Below are 22,442 nucleotides of genomic sequence, written 5' to 3'. Positions count from 1 at the left end.
ACAGTTCTAAATCCATTACTTTTCTTTCAGGCTTCCGATTTCAAAGTGGTGTATCTTAAAAGTCTCGTGGCTTAAGCGTCTAACAATCTGCATTTAAATATTGTTTTGAATTTTTAAACTTTTTATTTTTACGATATAACTCCTTAATTCATTTCCGAAAAATAGCATTGCAGAAAAGTAAGCAAAAGCCTTCAGTTCTAAATCCATAACTTTTCTTTCAACCATGCGATTTCGCAGTGGCACATCTTAAAAGTCTTCTGGCTTAGTTCTCTAAAAATCTGCATTTAAAACTTGGTTTGTAATTTCGGACCGATTTTTTGTAATTTTTATGATGTAACCCCTTTCTAAATCTCCAAAAAAATCGTCCTTGCGGAAAAGTGGCCAAAAACCTACAGTTCTAAATCCATTACTTTTCTTTCAGGCTTCCGATTTTAAAGTGGTGTATCTTAAAAGTCTTGTGGCTTAAGCCTCTAAAAATCAGCATTTAAACATTGTTTTGAATTTTTAAACGTTCTATTTTTACGATATAACTCCTTAATTAATTTCCGAAAAATAGCATTGCAGAAAAGTAACCAAAAGCCTTCAGTCCCAAATCCATAACTTTTCTTTCAAGCATGCAATTTCGCAGTGGCATATCTTAAAAGTCTTCTGGCTTAGTTCTCTAAAAATCTGCATTTAAAACGTGGTTTGTAATCTCGGGCCGATTTTTTGTAATTTTTATGATGTAAACCCTTTCTAAATCTCCAAAAAATCGTCCTTGCGGAAAAGTGGCCAAAAACCTACAGTTCTAAATCCATTACTTTTCTTTCAGGCTTCCGATTTCAAAGTGGTGTATCTGGAAAGTCTTGTAGCTTAAGCCTCTAAAAATCAGCATTTAAACATTGTTTTGAATTTTTAAATGTTTTATTTTTACGATATACCTCCTTAATTAATTTCCGAAAAATAGCATGGCAGAAAAGCAACCAAAAGCCTTCAGTTCTAAATCCATAACTTTTCTTTCAAGCATGAAATTTCGCAGTGGCATATCTTAAAAGTCTTCTGGCTTAGTTCTCTAAAAATCTGCATTTAAAACTTGTTTGTAATTTCGGGCCGATATTTTAACATTTTTATGATGCAGCCCCTTTCTAAATCTCCGAAAAAAGCGTCCTGGCAGAAAAGTGACCGTAAAACTACAGTCCTAAATCCATTACTTTTCTTTCAGGCTTCCGATTTCAAAGTGGTATATCTTGAAAATCCTATGGCTTAAGTCTTTTACAATATGCATTTTAATTTTATATTGAAATTTTGAGTTGTTGTTTTTACGATAACTCCTTAATTAATATCCGAAAAATAGCATTGCAAAAAAGTAACCATAAAACCTACAGCTATAAATCCATAACTTTTCTTTCAACCATGCAATTTCGCAATGACATATCTTAAAAGTCTTCTGTCTTAGTTCTCTAGAAATCTGCATTTAAAACTTCGTTTGATATTTCGGGCCGATTTTTATGATGTAACCCATTTCTAAATCTCCGAAAAATTTCAGAAAAGGTACCAAAACACTGCAGTTTAAAGAGTTGTTGCTTAAGCCTCTGACAATCTGCACTTAAATTTTGTTTTGAAATTTTGAATTGTTGTTTTTTTATTTCTGATTCAACAACATACCTGTATTTATAAATATATATAAAATAGTGCTGATATGATTATTCAATAAAACCAATTATCTCCAAATCATCAGCAAATAATACCCTCTTTCAGGCTATAAAAAGCACCTCGTTTCAATCGGCGTACTGATGAAAGCTTGATAAATTTAAGCAGAAATGAGTTTCGCGAGCCAAATAAATTTATATATAACTTAATATGTTAAGTTATGTATGCTTGTGTGCAGAACCAACATTATTTCATGATTACGAATCTGTTATGGTTTTCTAACCATATTTTAAGCAAGCTTTACATTACACATGTACATTCATACAAAACAAGCGGCGGGCGCCATGAAAATTGTGGCGGCGGAATTATGCCGCTATGCTGTCTTATGACGTTTTAAAACTGCAGAATTTTTCAAAGGAGTTGTTTTTAAAAGAATCGATAAATGACAGATAGGTATCGCTTCAATCGATACATTTTACGGACTTGAGATAACTAGAGCACTGCAATCTGGTCACACTGACAAAACACATTTTAGCCGAAAGTTGTTGTGAACTGCACAAATTTCGTGAATTATTTGAAAACTATAGGCTGCTAGGCAAGATGATTATTCCAATCCGTTGTTTTACCTGCGGCAAGGTGATTGGCAACAAGTGGGAGTCGTACTTGGGTCTCCTGCAGGCGGAATACACTGAAGGGTAAGGCACTCGCGCGGGAAAAGTCCTTGTCACAAACCTCTTTTCATAATGTTTGTTCCAATCCCAGAGATGCCCTCGATGCTTTGGGTCTTAAGAGGTATTGTTGCCGACGCATGCTCCTGGGTCACGTGGATCTCATCGAGAAACTGCTCAACTACGCTCCCCTCGAAAAGTGAACACGACATGATCGGGTATCCAAACCGGACTTGGGAATAGAAACTCTAGATTTTATTGTAAAATTACAAATTAAAGCTTGATGTGTATAGCCCTAGAAGTTATATATTGGCCCAAGTGGGTTGCCGCCTCACATCTTGTCCATAAACCAGGGCTGTCCGTTGTTTTCGCGACGTTTCGTAAGGATCTCGCAACCGGTTTCGTTGACCAGCAGCGTCTGCTCAAACTGGGCGGAGAACAAGCCATCGGCGGTCACTGCTGTCCAGTCATCCGGCCAGGTTTCGGCCTTTTGGACGCCCATGGAGATCATGGGCTCGATGGTGAAGCAGTGTCCCGGCGCCATCACGCCGACGGCAGAGTTTTCTATAAGAAATGGGTATTAGTTTCATTCCAATTATCATAGTTAAGCCCCAAACTTACTAGCATAGTGAGGCACATTGGGTGCTGTGTGAAAAACGCGGTGTATACCATGACCGCAGTAACTGCGCACCACACTGAATCCATGGGGGGCCACGTACTTCTGGATCACGTTGCCTATGTCGCGGTACTTCTCCCCCGGACGCACAAACTCAATGGCCTTGCTGAGCGCCTCGTGGGTGACCTGCACCAGCTTCTTGTGCTTCTCCGAGACATTGCCTACGAAGAAGGTTTCGTTCAGATCGCCATGGAAGCCGCGATGATAGACGGTCACGTCGATATTGCAGAGATCTCCGTCCTCCAGAGGACGCTGATCGGGGATCCCGTGGCAGATCACCTCGTTGACCGAAGTGCAGCAGGATTTGGGGAATTTGTAGTAGTTGAGGGGCGAGGGATAGCACTCGCGCTCGATGGCGGCCTCGTGGACCAGGCGATCCAGTTCGTCGGTGGTGGTGCCCACCTCCACGCCCTTGGCGCCCTCATCCAGGCACTCGCGTCCCAGCCTGCCGGCCACCCGCATTCCCTCGATCTCCTCGTCGTCCAGCACCTTGATCCTGGTGCCACGCAGCGCCTCCTCCGACAGGGAACGCCCTGAGGGATGATCGGCGTAGTCGGGACGCAGGATGGCCTCCGGAACGGACCGCTTGGAAGTCTTTGGGAATGGGCGCAACTTGCCGGTGAAGCGGAACTGCGGCCACGGATTGTACGCGCCGTCCTCTCGAGCTGCGGACTGCGTTGCTCCAGCTGTTTCAAAATATTTCCACATGTAAGCTCAGTCGAAGGTGTTACGAATGGTTGAGACTTTCTCTGAAACTGACCTGCCAGAGCATGGATTGCTTTGTGCTCCTTCCAAAACCCCTTGAAACACGGCTGTGAGCAGAAGAAGGAGCCCTTGATGCCCAGCTTCAGGCAGGTGGGACACTGCAAAGTCGCATCCTTGCCGCAGTTGGTCGTCTCACACTTTTGAGTCATTCTTCCCGAGAAGAAAAGGAAAATAAAATAAGGAAAATTTTCTTTGCCAAAAATAGTCCGCCTAGAGATGGACAACCATTGGATATCGATTATCGATTAGTTTCGGTCAGTGTTGATTAACATCTCTTGTAACGGTTTTCAATTTTAAATTCCCTGTCACTTCTTGATAAGCATTTTTAATTGAAAAACAAGTAATTAAACTACTTAAGATTAAAAAAAAATGAAATAAAAGAAATCAACATTTTTAGTTTAAAAATAAGTTATTTGATTTGCTAATTAAGACTCAAAATAAATTGCACTACTTGTTTTTAAAGTTGTTAACTAACATTTTTTTAAATAACCAATGAATCAAGCTATTTGTTTTTAAGGGACATATATTTAAATTCATGATTCCTTATTTTTACAATTAAAAGTTAAAAGACAGTTCTTACTTACCATTTTACTTGCAAAACAAGTAACTCTTGTTTAATTAATAAATTTGAATGATTTTCTATTTTCCATTGCAGATTTTTTTTTTTTAAGTTTTTAACAAAACTCTTTTAATTACAGTTGTTTTGTTGTATAGCCAGGTTAATTGTTTTTTTAAGGGAAAAATTAATTCATTAAGCTTTACATATATTGTAATTAAATGTTAAAAGTTTAACTAAATTTCAATTTTGTATTGTTTTTCCAAAAAAATTTAATCTAACATATTTTAATTACAAGTTTTGTATAACAGAAAAACCAAGATATTTGCGTATTTTATGGACATTATGTGTTTTAAAAAGGTTTTAAAACAAAATGTAAGAGGTTTTTTCAAAGATCCTTGATCCCGCTAAGGACACTGGCCTCCGCGATGTTTTCTTGCTTGTTTTGCTTTCGTCGGCGGTTCAAACGCTGCCGCCTGTTGGGCATTTCCCCGCCGCTTTCTGTTGTTCTCGGCGCATGCTCTCGATGGGAACAGTTTTCGGTGGGCTCATCTGGTTGTTCTGGCTGCTCTGTTTATGTTCTCAAATCGCGAGCAACTTCGGTCGTGAACGGACGTGCTTTCGCAGTGAAAACGGAATCACGGCGTCGCGAAACAAAAGAATATTGGCAACAAACTTGTTTGAATCAAATGGCCAAACGTAAATATCCACAAAGGGCAGAAGGATAAATTTAACGGCCTGTGAAGTGAGTGCATAGTAAACCCAAAAACCAAACCCAAGCCCAGAATTCTACCTGAAAGGGAAGTGAAGTCACAAATCATCGGTCTGCTCAACAAGTGAAACAAGGGTAATCACCATTTTCGTGCTCCTGATCTTCGCACTCGATTGAATTTTGATTATAATCGCTGCGTGCATTGAATAAGCGTTATCAGTCTCGGCTCTGATCTTTGGTTTTGCGTTATTATTGTTCATTTCTCTGGTTTCCCTCGCCCGACAACGACAATATGTAAACGTTAACACGCTGTTTTTGTTGAGGCTGCTGCTGTTCATGTTGCTGCTGATGTTGCTGCCGTTGATGTTGCTGCTGCCGCTGTGAATGTTGCTGCCGTTTCCATTGCTGTTGCTGATAGAAGCGCAGCGTTCAATGGCTATAAATAAAAAACGGCACGCGGTGTGTGCACCACCGACTTTTCCTATCCCCCGGACTTTCGATGATTTGTGGGTGTTCTGCGTCTTTAGCTCACGCTATTATCTCCGCCGTGCGGTTTCCACTTTTCCGCTTTTCGTCCCGCAAAAAAACAAAAACAAAAAGCAGAAAAACAAACAAGTAGCGTAAAATCGCAGCGCAGATCTCTCGTCAATTGGCAATCTAAAGGCCGCCGGCATAATTAAAATAGAATCTTTACTGATTTCGCTTCGCGTCGTACGAGTACATGTGCTTTATTTGCAATATACAATACACAATACGGAACAATCGCGAGTCAAGGTGCCCACAAAAAGCCGCGAAATAGAAAAGAACTCCTGCCCAGTGGCATCGAACTCGTGGACGATCTTGCGGACGACCCAACTCATCTTGTCTGGCCTTTTATTTATTTTCTGTTTTTTTCTGCATTCCTCCTACTCCTCTTTTTTATTATTTTGGCCAACGATCCTCTGTCTTCGACGGCTATTAAAGGCAAGACAAAAGGTTCCAGGGAATTAGCCTTAATTGGCTTTGGTTTCGCCTTGCGTCTTGCGTCGTGCGTCTGGTCTTTGCAACTTTTTCATATGCTGCGCATTTTGTTTGTCTGCTTTTCGTGGGATGAATGGTGATGGAAATTTATGCGTGTGGAGAAAGGCAGCCAAATGAAATGGAAAATATGAAATTCGTGCTGTGATGCCGTGTGTTTACCCCTAACACTTCCGCCTGCTAGAATATAAACTTCCGGTGGCGAACAATTGTCAGCGGAGGCAGCTTTGGCACAAAAGACGCATATTGATATTGTGGCCCAGGTTGCTTACGCTCCAATAAGCACAACACCCACCCACACACACACAGGCAGTCGGACACACAGTCAGACAGAGAGGTCCTTGGTCCTTGCTACTTCGGAGCCAGAAAACGCATTTCACTTTTGCTCCACTGAGTTTCCCCTTGTCTGGCAAACGTTTTGTGGCAACTTGGCCATTAAGCATTTCGTGTTTAAGCAGCAGTATCTGCTTCGCAAAAGGACGCAGGACGCAGAACGCAGGACACAGGACAGCAAGGAATAAAAATTGCCCGCGTATGCATTTCTTAACAACATTTCTCGTCCTGGACTCAGCTCCCCAGCGACAGCATTTTATTTCATATTTTGTGGCAGCCAACGCTTTGAATAGAATTCATTTGGATTCCCTTTCGCAGGACTCCTCCTCCTCTTCCTCCTCCACTTCCCTTTCAGCCGCCCATTTTCCTCATCCTTCGAACACGCACTTCAGACTGATAGCGCGTGCTTAACAAATTTCTGCTGTATTTTTCGGTCCCATCTTGTTTCTCCTTCCCTTTTTGCCATGGCAATGGGGGAATTTTTTCGCATTTTTTGCTGTCGCAGCAGGGTAAAAATTAAAAGCGAATTAAGCTCGAGGAGTGGGCAGTGGGCATCCAACAGGGAAGGTGGACGAGCTAAGATAGCTGCACTTGACGTCGGATAAACCACAGGTATTATGTATTAAACCCTAAATTTACCTGCCGACGACAAGGCAAGGAGGCAAATCTGCCAAAGAGATTTGAGTTATTTAATGGACATTGAAAGTGTCCTGTATCTGCTTTGGCAGCAGTCCTGTGTACACAGCAAAATATAAAGTTGTTATTTGTTATTACAGTCGAGTTAAAGGTACTTCTTTTTAGCTATGAAAACATAATTATTTTTGTTATAAGAGTTGCAGAAACTCAAAGAGTACAAAAATGATTATATATATAAATTTCGTTAAGTTTCCAAAGTTATAATTCCAATTAATTTATTTAGAAGTAATTTATTCACCACCTTACAAAAATAACATAAATACAGTTTTCAGTTTAGAGCCAGTATGTTTATAATCTCCAATTATGAAAGTCCAAAAAAAGGTTTAATTTAAATACATCACGCACTAACCATAGTATAAAAATTTCCCCAGTGCGTGGCCTGTGGAAATGCAAATATTTTTTCCATATGTAGGAAATACAAATAACTTTATGTATGTAGGAAATACAAATATTTTTTCGTACGTAGAAAATACGGATATTTTTCCGTATGTAGGCACAACAGCCGATGCCATCCTGCTAACAAGCAGCCGGCGCATCCACATCCTCAGGGTTTTTCGAGAGAAGCAGCCCCCATATAGTATAGAAAGTGTCACCCCATCCACGAGTTATTTCTCCTGTATTTTTACTTCATCTTTAGCCACGCCAGTGGCACAGGCAGTGCTTTGAGTTTTTCTCCCCGCCCTCAAGGATCCCTTCCAATTTCGGTTGCTATAAAGCAAAGTTAATGATATGTCGCAAGTGCTTGTTTGTCTGCGAGAATGTGGGTGAGTGGCTCCACTTCCACTTGGCTGAGTCCTGTCATTCCTTACTTACCTCCCTTCCCCGCCCATCTGTAATTAATTAAGGCCTAAGCAGATTTTATATTTCACTTACCCAGACTAATTTATGTGCAATTCCACTTTTTGTCATATTTCTTTGGGTAATTATTATCCCGACACTGCCTTGTCTGCAATATGTAACTTAATTGGAGTAGGAAATTGCGTACGGATTGCTTGTAAATTGCCCTCAATCCAGAGCATTCAGCATTTGGTAGCTTCGATTGCCTTGGCCGTGGTTTTGCTTCAGTTTGTGCTATAGTTATCCAAAACTCAAACCTTGCCCCCTTGGATCCCTTTCACTTGCATGCATTTACATGCCAGAAGTTGAGACGCCAGTTTTTCCTCGGCGTGGGGATTCCTCGGAAATTTGTTCTGCCCGCCCTTTTTATTTGCCAAATTAAAAGGATTTCACTCGCTTTTCATATTTGCACTGGGGCTGTTTTACATTTTACGTTTCACGTTTTATTCTTTTCATATTTTATCGCCGGCCAGGCAAGCATTTTCCCACGCAATCACCATAAAAGGAAATCTTTTCTGCCATATTTCTGCAGCTCCAGCCACAGCTCCCCGGCAATTGTTATTCATGACCCGAAACAACAGGGGCGATATGGAAGATGAGATGCAAAGGTGCGCATCCCGTGCATCCCATAGCTCCAATGGGCCGTGTCGGGCCTGAAAATCCCTGGCCACAGGACGCTCGTCATTCGTCGTTGTTAGTATTAATTATTTCTTAACTTCAGTGCTGTTCCTACTGCCATCCTACCGAGTTTATAAATAAATCGCACATTCTTTACGAGCCGAGCAGGGCTGTCCCATCTCTGGCTATTTGCATCCTCGTCCTGGTCTGCTTCTGTTGCAGATTATGACCCCAAAAGTGGGAGGCCGCCTATCTGTCTGCGGGGTGTTTTATGGCTGAACTTTATTTACATTCACATGGCGAGCTGCTATATAATCAGGACTCGGCTCGGGTCGGCCCACGCCCACCCACTCATTTCGCTTGTGCTGAGCCACAGTTGCAGGATACAGGATATATGCACTCAAGAAAAAACATAAGAATTCTGTGCTTGGCTTAGAGGAGAGTTCGAAACGCGCTAGTTTCTGTATCTTTTTTCACTTACTTTTTTTTTCGACAGTGGTTATTGATTTAATCATACATATTAAACAGTACATATTTTTTTCACTTCAATAAATATTATTTTAAAAATTTTTTTTGGGTTTTGAAAACTATTTTATTTTTGCTTTTTTATTTGAACCAAGACTTGATTTGAGCACATTCTTAAAACAATATGAATTTATGAACATAGGGCTGGTGTTTTTTCTAAGTGTTGGTTTTGGCCATGGCCTGACCCGGCGTACAAGCGTACAAGGGCCACAGGTGCCGGGCAGCCAAGCTTAATTATTTGCCGTTGGCTCTGGATTCGTTCTGGTTCTGGTTGTGCTTCTGGTCCTGCCTGGGGCTCTCCTTTCTCCTTCCTCTAGTCGATGTCCTGTCCTGTGGCCTCCTCTGTCTGTCTGTCTGTCTGTTTGCTCGCCTGCTTGTTGTTAGTTCAGCCGCCTGACTGCATTTTGCACTGGTGAAGCATTTTAAATCGCATAAAAGTCGGCCGCAGTAGCAGAAGCAATAGCAGTGGCACAGACTCCCCCATTCATTATACCATTTCGGCTGTGCCCGCCTTTGCGTCAGTAATTGAAATTAAGTTGTTTCCAAATTGAGGCTCCTCCAGCGCCGCCGCCACCCACTTGTTGACCCAAGTCATGGCCTGCATTTCGATGTCCTTGAGTGCTGCGAAAATTGTCCGTAAAATGGGAGGAGTCGCAAAGTCGCAAAGTGCTAGGAAATGCGCTAAACAACTCGTTTTTGGCAGATGCCGCAGACACGCAGCTGGCTACTATATATTTCAATTCATTTAGATGGGGCCTTTCTCAAGTCATATCTTTGACTCGGCTAGTTTGCAATTGCAAATGTCAACTGACTGTCAAAGGGGAAAAATCAAAATTAGGCAAACAAAGAGCTTGGCAGCGAGTCCTGTCAGTATTTTCTCTTGTAAAACACTAAAAGTCCTGCGCCAAATCAGAGACTGGCTGGGAAACAAGGATTCCCCAGCCACTTGACGCTTGTCATTGTCAGTTTGTCGTAGTTGCAAAGTTGCGAGCACTTGACAAGCCTGATTGATGGTCTCGAATGGAGGAGTACGATGCTCAGAGGACGACGGACGAAGGACAGAGGATGAACAGGATATCTGCTGGCTGGCACTCTCTTATCGCATCTAATTAAACTAAAAGTAAATGGCGCGTGCCATTTGAAAGTGACATCTTAAAGCTTCTAAAATGCGAATCGAAGTGGGATTGGCATTCAAAGAGCACTCTTGGATCTTGTTTGTTTGCCAGCTATTACGTAGCAGAGTTGGCTTTTGTTTACGCTAGCCGATCGCAGCGGCAATTGACCTAGAACTCTGATAACAATGCACCTTTCAATTACCATACTCATTTCCATGTGGGTGCGATAAGAAGTGCGGAGGAGGAAGTTCTGTAGAATGAGGTCTGCATTAATTCCATAATGAGCAAAGCGGACTAGCTTCAGCCAATTAACATACTTTTCAACGATTTTCAATTTGCTGCCAGAGACGTGGCAACAAAGGAGCAGCGGAGCAACAAAAACAAAATAAAAACGAAGAAAAACCAGGAGCCTCACAAGTAACTTTGCTCCGCTTCCCTTTCCAGTGCTTATTTAGTTGGGAATTTATCAATTGAATTTTTAATTTCGCTTAAATGAGAAACGCTGTGCCGTCATCATCATTCTCGTCGTCCTTGCCTTGTTGGTCCCATGCGGCGTATACGTAATTATGCGAGCGAGGATTATGGAAATGGCTGCTGCTTCTTGGAGCTCCTGCTGCTGCTCCTTTTGCTTCCTTTGCCAAGTGAAATTAAACGAAATGAAATTAAGAAAATATGTTGCACTCCTTTTGCCTTTTGGCTGCGAAAACTTCTGTCCAAAGCTGCTTGCCCGTGGAATTGTCTGTGCGGTGTTTGGCTTTATTTGCTAGTCGCTTCTTTTTCCACCACCACCACAACAAAAGGCAACTTAATTTGCCATAAAAAGCCAGGCGAGTCCTTGATTTGTTTTGTGTGTGTCGGTGTGTGTACTTGCGGGGGCCGGAAATGAAATGATTTAATGAAATTGCCACAATTGCCGGGAAAATCAGTAGCAGCAAAGGCACCAAAATCAACAGCCTGATGACAATGGCTTGGCCCAAACATTCAAGTTAATTGAAAAGGTTTTCTGAACTGCTTGGCTAACCTGGGCCGGGGCTAAGCGATTTTTAATTACCTGTTATTGTGCATAGAGTCCTGGATTCTGGCTGCCTCTGCATCGGAGTTAATTGAGTGCCAAGTTGATGGCTGAAACATTTACAATTACCTGTTCTGGTGCTCGGATTTACTGCCTGACTATTTCCTCTAAATCGACTTCCTTCACCGCCCATCTGTCGGGTTTTACACCTTCTTTGTTTTCTCAGTTTACCCAACTTTTTATGATGGCCCAAGGCGCAGATGTTAACTGCACATATGTAGGTATACGTCGAATGTAAATAAGACACCCGGCGTGTGCACAGATTGGGATTGTCTGAAATATTTTGTAAAACATCCCCATGGCGATGAGGCCCACTTGCATCGATTGCATCGGATGCTCAGTTCGGAATTAGCAAATGAATTGACTTTCCCCGTAACCAGATCGTATTCAAAATGCAAAGGAAAGCCAGCTTCCCAGAGATAACCCGGATTGGAAATGCATAAGTAAATTACCATTTCGCCGTGACATGGTAATGTTACGACTGCCATTTCATCTGCATTTTTCAATTTTATACCCCCTACATGTCAGCTTTACTACATGTTTGACCATCGAAGTACGCCGTTTATTTCCGCTTTAAAAAAAAAACATTTCAAGGCCCTGAAATAACAAAACGAAACGAAACGGGCTGTATCGCCTGAAATTATGGGTCATTTCGATGGGGCCAAAGGGTTATCATTAGTTCAGGGGGCTTGGGAACGCAGAAATAAGTAAGAAACTGATTTAAAAATATTATTTACATTAAGAACGTTACATTACAAAGCGTTTGATATTTATTATATTTAAAGTTCTACGGTAAACTTCTTTAAATCAGTTTGTTTATGAATAAAATCTGTTACCTTTCTCAATGCAATTCTGCGTTGAATATTTCATGGTCAGAAAACAACAGAGCTGATAAGCAAGTGCAAAACGCGTGCAACTGAGTTCTATTTCGCTGAACAAAGGGTTATCTGTGGTTCAAAAAAGCTTGGGAAGCCACATATAATGATACACGAAATGTCGGTTTCGATGTAAATAATTCCACCCAGTCTGGTGCAAACCTGAATGAAGCTGCTCTCTGAAGACACAATCTAATCATTGTTTTTGCGCTTTTCAATTGCAGGCACGTGCTAAATGAAAATGAACTTATGTTAAAAGCAGACTGATCGCCGCAATTCAAATCAAAGTGGGCTATTGGTCACGAAACTTGCAGAGCACAAAAAATCCAAAAAGGCACTTAGCAAAAAATAAATAAAGAGCGGTAAAAGCGAATTTGACGCCGCTGCGATGCGTAGAAGGCGTGGCACGCCCCTGGGCGTCAGCTGGACGAACTGCGTCCTACTGTTGGGCATTGGTTTGCTACTAGTGCTAATTTCGGTGCAGGCTAAGAACCCCCGATCCCACCGAGGACCTCCGGCTCCTGCTCCTGCATCCGCGGATCCAATGGCATCTGTAGCGCAAGGGAACGCCCTCAGGCGGGAACATTCCGCGGATGATGGTGTCCTTCAACGACTGTCATCGGACACTGAAAAGGGCAGCGAAGAGGACGGACACCATCAGAGGACCCACATGCACCATCGCCAACAATTCGATGCGTATCTGGGAACAATTCGCCGACTGCGACGACCATACCGCAGCAAATACACCATCGAGCAGCTGATGCGCCTGCATGTGACACCAAAGGTATCCGGAGACATTGACATGGATCCCTGCAAGGCCGGTGAGTACGGGTGCACATATCACTTTAGCGCATCTTACAGCCCAATCCAATCCCTCATCCCACGGGTCACGGAAATGGCTTCACATTTGCCTTGCCTCCGCGTTGATTCTACTCCGCCGTAAGCCAATCTGTAAGCCCCGAATCTATATATTTACACGCGGAAAAACCAATCTGATCTGATTACTGTCCTATCAAATTTAAGGTTAAAAAATAATTTTTGTAGAAAATTAGTTTTAAAGTTAAGACCTTAGAAAGTAAATACAAAGTTATATTTAGTTAGTTTTATATGCAAAAGTGTTGGCCGCGCTTCACTTCGTCTATTTCCCTTCCACTTTTAAATTTTAGATCGAGTTTATTTTCAAATGAAAACGTAAAACTCAAGATATAAGTTTTATTTTTCCGTCTCAAAATAAAACTTATAAAGCAAGCGTGATTTTTAAATTATTATTTGTAAATAATAACTATATCCCTAAAGTTTCAAATTCAAATTTAAAAAATTAAAAACTGTATAGTTCGACTATTTCTAGAAGCTTTCCATATTTTTTTCTTTGTTAAAATAAATAAGTTTGGGTTGTCTTTGGTCTCTGTTAAAAATGTGTAAAAATAAGTGCATTTATTGGGTCCGTTTAGAGTTCAAAATCGAAGGTTCTGGTTATATATTTGAGATAACGAGTTGAGATTTTTATTCTCTACTGGGCGAAAAAGGTTTTTTATTTCAATTAAACATTTTTATTAATACTTTTTTTTGGTATTCCAATAAGATAATAAAAACGGTAACATATTTGTTAGAAGTTTGTGACAAGTTAATATTTTCCTGATTTTAAGTGATTTTTCCTGATTTGTTGAAGTGCATTTCTATATGAGATTTAGACGATACCCCAGTCAAGTCGTGGCAAGACAAAAGCTTTGAAAATTGTGTTAGCCTGAGAGTTTGAGTAAAAGCGAAAAGTCTTGTTAACTCGAGACGTAGACAGGCACACACAAACACACGTGAAAGCAGCTCATCCTGCACACCACCACACCCACCCGACATTATTTATGGCCACCATCCCCTCAAGAAAACCCCTGTCAGCCGCTTGTTGCAGCGCTGAAAATTAAGCGCTATTGTGGCATGCTCCCAACTCATCCCCACAACCCTCCCCACCCCCTCCCCCTCCACCGATCACAACCGCTTCCCAGCTCGATTCAATTGAATTTACCTTAGTTTGCAAAAAAAACGAGAGGAAAATAATACAAAAATCCAGGGAAAAATGTAAGGAAATTCACTGCGAGAGCAGTGCACAAGCGAATGGTTGTCTTCTCGACTTGTCCGGATCCGTATCCGTATATCGATACGGGGTATCCGTTTCCATGTCCTGGTCTGAGTTTAAGTCTGCGCTTGTGTCTGCCACCAGCAGAGCTCCGACTTCGATTGCAATTTGTCTGCCTCGAAGTGATAGAAGGCAAGTTTATCTGCGGGTCTATCTCTAAGTATTTGCTCGCATCAATTGTCAAAAAGTTGTACTCCAGTTGGGCCACCCACTAGCCACCCACTGGCCACCCACCCAAGGACGGAAATTCATTGGGCGCAGTACTCGCCAAAGTATGCGTATATTGAAGGGAAAATGACTTCCGCCGTAACTATCATTGGCAATGTGTCGTCAAGTGCTTGACAATTGCAAATGTGGTGGGGGGGGAGGATTTATGAATACCCACCTTGGTATAAAATAAATAAAAATTTCTAAAATAAGTAACATTATTTGGTTTTTTGCAACTTAAAATACTCATGAACTTATATATTTCAATTGGTCGATTTTCATTCAAGCCATCATCAAAATTAAACCATTTTAAATAATGAACGAATATAACTTATAAAATTAAAAATTAACAAACAAAATATTTATACAAAATATTTAAAAATTTTTATTGTTAAATATAAAAACTTAATATGTTCTTCCCAAGAAATAGTCACAAATATGCCAGTTCTAAACGGGAAAAAATAAATTTCTTTTATTTATATAATTAAATAATTTTAGTCATTTCACAAATGAAATCATTAATTAAATGAACTTTGTTTATTGCCTTTTACATTTTAAAAATGTGAAATGTGTGGGCTGGGAAATAATTTGAATTTGTAATTTATTGTTCATATTGAATAGAAATTTAACAATTGTAACAATTGAATTGAAGGCTACAGCTGCAAATAAAATAATAGCACATAATAAAAGAGCCTTGTACGTTTGTTTACGTCTGTAATTTTAACCATTTTATAGGCTCTTACCTTATCTTCCCCCATTTACGAGCTATTTGGCCCCCCATTTTGGCAAATGACTACCGTATTTTCTCGAGGTCTGGCGCTTCGATTGCCAGATAGGTCACACAGCCACATCTATCACCCATCTGAATCTGAATGCGTGCCTGGAGACCACGGAACTCCCTCCATAATTTCACAACCAACCATGTCCGCCTCGGGTGTTTTTTGTCGCTCCACAATTAATGAATTGTTTGCATTTGGCGCTTCCCTGTGAAGAAAATTGGGTCAAAGTCGATTTGTATTGCACAGAAACCAATGGGTTCCTAATATATGCAAATGCACGATGGGGGGAAAATAAACAATGTTTATTACTTCTTTTCTCCACACAAAGGAACCTAATTGAATTTCGGACTGCGATGTTGGGAAATGGGAGATGGGGGCACTACTACTAATCAACTTTCAATTGAAGTTGCAAGCAATTTCGAAACTGGAAAATTTAATTTGCCAAAAATGTGCAGTGCGTTGCAGACACGATAATCCCCCATGGAGAGCACGCACACGCACACTCGCTCAAACATTTTCCCCGGAAAATACTCCAAAGTTAATTAAGGCCTTTGAAGTGGGGGGCGCCCATTAGTAGGCAACACGAGAGCGTTTAGCCATGGAAATTCAAACTCAAATTCAAACGCGTGTCATAATGCGTTCGTAGGCCAACACTTTAAGGAATTAACTAAACTGCTGCTGCTGCTGCTGCTGGTGCAGACTCGCTAATTAATTTGCATAGAGCAGCATCAAAGTGTGGACAACAATGGCGGGGCAGCGAAGAGCAGAAATCAGGCCGCAAATGGCACTGCAAATGAGCGGAATGTGCAGCTGCAGAGCGGAGTTGAGTGAGCTTAGACGACAGTAATGATGACAACAGCATCACAATAACAACCGCAAACGACCAAAATGTCAGTCGGCGGCGAAGGCGCGATGACTTCAAGTGGCCTGAAAGTCGGCGCTTTGCACACAAAACTCAAAAAGCCCCCCGCCACCCAGCACTTGTTCGAGGGGAATCCCCTTTAAGGCCTCACACCCACACTGATTGAGCTCTGGCAAAATGGCAAGAATGGCAGAATTGCTCGGGCTGAAAGGCAACAAACTAACGCCACTCGCGGTCTCAAATAAAAGGCACTTCGAAGGCATTGCATGCATAGCTGAGAGGATGAAGGATACAGGATGCGGGGGCCAGGATAGAGATGGAAACGGGTCGTGTTTCACAGGAAAGGAAAATAAAGTAACTGCAACTCAGCTGGGAAATACTCAATATGAACAAAGTACACGGGGAGTTATTTGGTTTATTATCATACAAATTTAGTGAAGTAAAATTGTTGCAACAGATAGTAGTTTTGAACTCGATTATAACCTGTTAAACATTTAAGAGTAAGATTCTATTCTCCTAAATTTTTAACAAATTTCTAATTTACTATCATTTTATTACCGACAATACTTCAATACTTTGTATGAATGGGACTTATGGGAAAATAACAGACAAAAAATGTTAGTTTTATAAACAGTTCCAGAATTTTCCTAGAAACTTTTCTTAACCTTTTCCCACAGTGTAGGATTTAGCCCTCCGAAATACTTCGACTTGGTTTCTTCGTACCTGCTTAGTGCCCTGCAGCGCTTTCAAAAGTCCATCGCTAAGTTAAGCCAGAGCCCGATGCCAGAAACTATTTACAATTCGCACTTTTGGCATTGTGCAGACGGATTGAGTTAGTTTGTAGCATTTTCGGGGGGGTAAATGTAGATGTAGATAGGTGGATGGATGGAGGGATGGGTGGATGGGTGGGTTGCTGGGATGCTCACCGCAAAGCAGCCAGCAGGATCAGCTTACAAAGCCACAGAACGTGGCAATGGGCTGCCAAACTCTTCGGAAGGGGAACTGTGTATGCCCTTAATTAAAAACCACATCTATTTAATGCTTAACTTTGTTTCATCTATACAAATAAACACACATAAATTAAATGAATTTGCTGTTAGCCAGGGCAAAACAAATTGCTTTCGTTTATGCAAATTAATTTGTTTGCCATAGAGAGACATTGACCCCATTCCAGCTGACAGTTTTCCCCGCTCCAAGATTCACTTGGAAGATGACAATAGATTTATATTCGGTCCTCGGATCTCAGTGGTGCTTTATAAGCATGATGACAGATTCGGCATGCTTTCGGCCAAAGCTATCGCCGGATTTCAAAAGCGAATCTTGTACTCTGGCACACAAAAAGCAAGCAAAAGAAACGAAAAGGAAGTGCAGCTGCGGAAATGTTAGAAAATCGGAAGTGAGGCAGCTGATTTCGAGACTGCTCAAAGGATTTGCTGGCTGAAGGGGCTCTGCTGCCATTGACTACATTTGCAACATCTACCGACTTGCAACAGTGGCAAATGCTTTCGAATTTAACCGAAGTTTACCCCAGGTGCATTTATTGAAATGACATCCCCTCTTGGTTTCGAACAGGCAAGCGAGCAGAAACATGTGTAAATAAAATAAACTTGCATTTAAGCTGTTTACATAATTAATTAATGCCAACAAGAATGGCATAGCAGGGGGAGGAGGGTCCAATGGGTGGTCTACTACAGTTCAACTGTTGCGGAATGCCAACAGCTGACAGCAGGATGCATTCCCAAACTTTTTGCACACATGCCCAAACACACTCGTACATAAAGCAAACAATTGCCATGTGTCTGAGCAACCTGTTTGCCAGAATTTGTTATCCTAGCCGGCTGTATGCTGAATGCTGTGTGCTGCAATCATTGTTTATGCAAATTGGCATAAATAAGCAGGCGAAGCAAACAAGCTCAAAAGCTGCTCAGATAATGCCACAAAATGGAGCTTATGTTTTTGGTAGAGAACCAAACAAACGCTTGTATACTGGCATATTGTACAAATAAGGTACATATATATAAATACATATATAAATATCCTTATTCGTGTGAGCGTTTGCAGCTGTGGACGAAACGTAATTTATGCAAATCGCATTTTAAATTTGCAAATGTTATTTTAATTGTTCAGTACCCCAGAATCGGGAAAGGGCCATACAAATCGAATTAATCCGCTCGGCAACGGATGACCAAAGCAGATTTCTGCTTCCATATCCCCCATATATATATCCCTAAAGTTCCCTGCTGAGCAGGAAAATCGAGTGAAAGCGACAGACCAAAGACAAATTGAATGCGTTCTCCAGTTCTTTTTGTTGATTTTTTTTCGCCAAAGCAAATGCCAAGAATCCAATACGGAATTCATATGCAGGGTAACACATAAATTGAACCGAATCCAGTCAAGCGAACATTGAGCTTCATTTGCAGCAGTTAAGCCCTGCTTTCCTTGATAAAAACGTAAGTTTTGTATATCGTTCTGTATTTATAAACAAAATACTATGCAAAGCTGAATCGCCGTAAATAACATTGACATAAGAAGTCCATTAAATTTTACATGGCTTTCAAATTTTGTTGTGAAACAAATAATCCGCTAACCAGCACAGATTGAAATCGACAAGAACATTTTTATGTATTTAAAGACTGCTTTTAAATAAAATTAAAATTTCTGAAGGAAATAAGTATAACGTTAATAATCTAAAATATCAAAAAAATTTTAAAATGAAAAATTTGTGCAGTTGGCTGCTGCAAAATAAAGTTTATTGTATTCTCTTGGAGAGCACAAACTTTAATTTAAATCTTTAACTTGTCTAGAATATTAAATGAATTTCTTATGGATATGTTATGTTGTTATGTTATAAAACAGAAATGTGTACTTTATTTTCAATGTTGATATTTCATAAAATAGAATATATATAAAGCTTGCTAAGAGAGCATCGGAGAAAATAAATTAATTAGAACATTACAAATTCTAACATTGGACTGCTGCACAAGAAAATTTATTATATTTGCAGAAGACACAAACTTCTTTTTATATTTGGATTAAAGTATTTAGTTGATTTTATACATTGAATTACATATCTTGCCCAAAACAAATTAAGAAATTTAGTTTTCTAAGAGAGCACCAGAAAAATAAATTAATATTTAATTTTGACAACAGAGAAGCAAGAAAATAAAATTCGCAAGCTGTACCCGATTCGTAATAAGCGCGGCACTTTTCTGATATCTGGAGTGCTGGCTCCTGCCACTAAATGCTTGCGTTTTATTTGGCATCATTTGTTGTGCGATGTGCGAAAAGTGTACGAAAATAAACGCGGGCAGCGACACATTTGAAGCAACTGCACTGCTGATGGCACAATTATCAGATGCAACTGCTAGTGTGGTTCTGCAGATGGGTGAGTGGGTGGTGGAAGTGGGTGGCAGTGGTTCAAAGTGGGTGCCTGTGTATCCAGGGTTTATTGAACCTGCCGCAGACGACGCTGTAATAAAGTGGCACCAAAAGTTGAGTAGGTGAACTGAATAAACTGAATAAACTGCAAACTGAACACTCTAACGCACTGGCATATTCACACATCCCACGAATATCACTGCGCTTTTCAGCCCCATTTCAACATTTCAAATTGAAAAACAACGAACGCGCAGGATATATATATTTCCTATCTCCTATTCCCGTGCTCCAAGCTAAAAACTTTTTCTATAAATGCTTTGTGCGAACGACGAGCTTGTTCGCTGGCCTTTTTTCTGCGGCGGCAATGGAAAATAGTTTTTATGTCTGGCCTGGCCGTAGGTGAAAAGTGGCCATAGATGATGCGGAGCCGAGCCGCAAATACTCCGCCGTACAGCTGCAAAAATATTTCGACGCAGTTGTCCATCATAAATCTGAAATCTGGTGCGGGAACTCAAACATTGGCCATGCCAGCGCCATTGTTTGCCCTCCAGCTCTATCTGCGATTTGGTCCGCAAAGAGGATCTGGGGATGTTTGGCTTGGGCTCCGGACTGCAGGCCATAGAAACATATGAATTCGACTGTCAGTGGTTTTATAAGCACCCGTTTGGGCCATTGACCGATTGCTACAGTGGTCACGAAAGCACTCCAAGTGATATTTGAGCGTCGTGTCATGGGGAATTTCCAACGAGAAATTCTTCCCTTTCATTAGGATTCATTTTGCCACTCGCCTTCCGAAGATAATCATCGAAACACTCGAATAAATTTGCCACACATGATTTGATTCGTTTATTCAATCATTTGACACTCCAATGAAGCGCACCGCATTTGTACAAATCTTATCGATACACAAAAAAAAATAGGGCTTACTTTAAATGTGAGGAAAAGGATATATAAATAAAACATCTGACATGAGTATCTAAGTCCCATACTCATACTTTTTAGTTTAGTAATAGTAATAATCAAATGTCAATGTTCAAGTACCATTCTTATATCCTTCAGTTTACTTACTAAACTAGTAGTGTTTGACATTAAATTACAATGTTCATAAACAACTTTTCGACATATTTGTACACATGAAATACAATTTCAAATTTTTGTTATCAGTATGTCTCGAACCAAAATGAATAGAAAATCGTACAAATAAATCATCATTACTCTTTCTGTGTAAGCGTACAGTGTTTCCCCATCGTACCAATGTTTGTTCGTATAAATAAACAAGCGAAAATCCCACTCACCGACGGACACACACTCATAAAAAGCAAACAAAAGCTAGAGCCTAAATCGTGCACAAATCCAAAATCTCCTGTCGGGACACTCGTCACCATCGCTGGGCCAACTCCACCACCTCCAACACCATTTTGGGCGCCCAAAGAGCAGGAACTATCCGAGCATTTAGGATTTCCATATACAGCTGCGGTCAAACTAATTGTGGTGATTGCCCAAAAACTTAGCTTTAAGGCATAGAACAACTTTTCTCTTAATTTATAATAGTGCCTACTTACCAATAAACAAAATAGGTTTAAAATTAACTATGATATTGTTATGTTTTTTTAGGAATAATTAAAACTTTTAAGAGGTTATTAAAATGTACTATTCAATATGCAGAAAGTATTGGAATAAAATCTGATCTTTTTACATAAAAAAATAAAAAAAAAAATTTTCTTTATAAATCTTTTTTAAAAATATATTAAAAAAGTTTACCAATTTTAAATGTAGATTTTAATAATTGGCCCAATTAGTTTAAAGAATTAACCTAAAACTACTATTATTTTGACCGCAGCTGTGTGTATTTGTGGTGCCGCTGCTTTTGGCTAATGGCCGAGTGGCCAAGGAGGTCTTCATGCAATCTCTGCTGCCGCCGGATTAGTTTGTCCAACCATATATATTCCCCATCCATCCGTTTATCCTTCCATCCTTCCGTTCTGCTCTGTCTGCATCCGTATGCGCTTCCATTTGCTGTTTGAGTGCTTTGTTTGTCCGCCTCTATTTGCCTTGATTTCATCTTTAATTTAGGCAACGCCTGAATGTCCATTCGTCTGCCGGTTTCTGGCTAATGGCTGGCTGGCCTCTTGTCACAACATAATTCTCGGCCTGATGGATTCCCATTCCCCGTCCGCCCATTTACAATGTCCGTGGGGCGTGGCCGGCAAATTGATTTTCATTGTTATGGCTACGGTAATTAATACGCACAAACACACTCTGATATCCAATTATGCACTTCCGGTCGCCATACGCTCCATGGCAGATTATGCATAATTATGTCCATGTTTACAATGCAAGCAGCGATTTGAAAGCCTACGGGGTTAGTAAGTCAGTTGACCGGTCAAAAACTTATATATGTCGTAATTCCATGGGATTAGCGCAGATATACAAAGGAGTCACTCAAAGAAATCGGTATTTATACAGGCAGCATGGTTAATTTATATCACAAATTAAAATTTGTGTACTTATGTTTATTCAGTTACTTTTAAGGATTATTAACTGGACTTATAAAACATGGTTATATTAAAGATATAGGATAATTAAAGTCAATATATATAAAAAGTAAAAGTCAAAATGATTTAACTTGATTTGAAAAATATTCTTGCTTACAATTCATTTTGTAAATAAATGAACTAAGTGCCCATCGATTTACATTCAAGAGCTCTTTTGTGCGTACTTAAATCCTACAACACTATCAAATGTAGTATTTTTAGGATGAAGGATTTCACATCAAAAGCACATTCACTGCAGTTCAATTAGCAATTTTTCCCTCGTTTCAAATCCTTTTGAGCCGCAACCATTTTTGCTGCTTAATTGCTTGTGCTTTATTTGCGCACATACTCGTATTTTATTTTATGACACAGCCAGTCGAGAATTGACATCCTCCGCCAAAGAGCACAAAAGCCATAAATAACAAAAAAAAAAGCCCCAAAAAAAGGAAAAAACAGG

The 22,442-nt window shown here is 40.4% G+C and overlaps 3 protein-coding genes across 5 annotated transcripts in view; 2 read left to right on the top strand and 1 right to left on the bottom strand.

Moving 5' to 3' along the window:
* The first annotated feature begins 2,129 nt into the window (after positions 1-2,129).
* Positions 2,130-2,598, top strand: LOC128252822 (DNA-directed RNA polymerases I, II, and III subunit RPABC5). Its single transcript, XM_052980916.1, has 2 exons — positions 2,130-2,324; positions 2,392-2,598. Exons 1-2 carry the CDS (start codon positions 2,230-2,232, stop codon positions 2,498-2,500), a joined length of 204 nt encoding a protein of 67 aa, XP_052836876.1. The 5' UTR covers positions 2,130-2,229; the 3' UTR covers positions 2,501-2,598.
* On the bottom strand, positions 2,531-3,981 carry LOC128252813 (methionine aminopeptidase 1). Its single transcript, XM_052980906.1, has 3 exons — positions 3,734-3,981; positions 2,919-3,659; positions 2,531-2,861 (listed from the first exon to the last, which is right to left on the bottom strand). Exons 1-3 carry the CDS (start codon positions 3,885-3,887, stop codon positions 2,629-2,631), a joined length of 1,128 nt encoding a protein of 375 aa, XP_052836866.1. The 5' UTR covers positions 3,888-3,981; the 3' UTR covers positions 2,531-2,628.
* Positions 3,982-4,868: 887 nt separating this feature from the next.
* LOC128252800 (dorsal-ventral patterning protein tolloid) overlaps positions 4,869-22,442 on the top strand; it is a 31,871-nt gene continuing 14,297 nt past the window's right edge. For 2 of the 3 annotated variants that reach the window (XM_052980851.1, XM_052980849.1), the window contains exons 1-2: positions 4,869-5,039; positions 12,319-12,915. In XM_052980851.1, coding sequence (XP_052836811.1) covers positions 12,483-12,915 — 433 coding nt within the window. In that variant the 5' untranslated portion in view covers positions 4,869-5,039; positions 12,319-12,482. Of the gene's footprint in view, positions 5,142-12,318; positions 12,916-22,442 lie in introns of all 3 variants that reach the window. The other variant, XM_052980850.1, reaches the window with a different exon arrangement.

Source organism: Drosophila gunungcola, chromosome 3R (genome assembly GCF_025200985.1).
Source record: "Drosophila gunungcola strain Sukarami chromosome 3R, Dgunungcola_SK_2, whole genome shotgun sequence".
Taxonomy (NCBI): domain Eukaryota; kingdom Metazoa; phylum Arthropoda; class Insecta; order Diptera; family Drosophilidae; genus Drosophila; species Drosophila gunungcola.
This window is presented reverse-complemented; position numbering and strand designations above follow the sequence as displayed.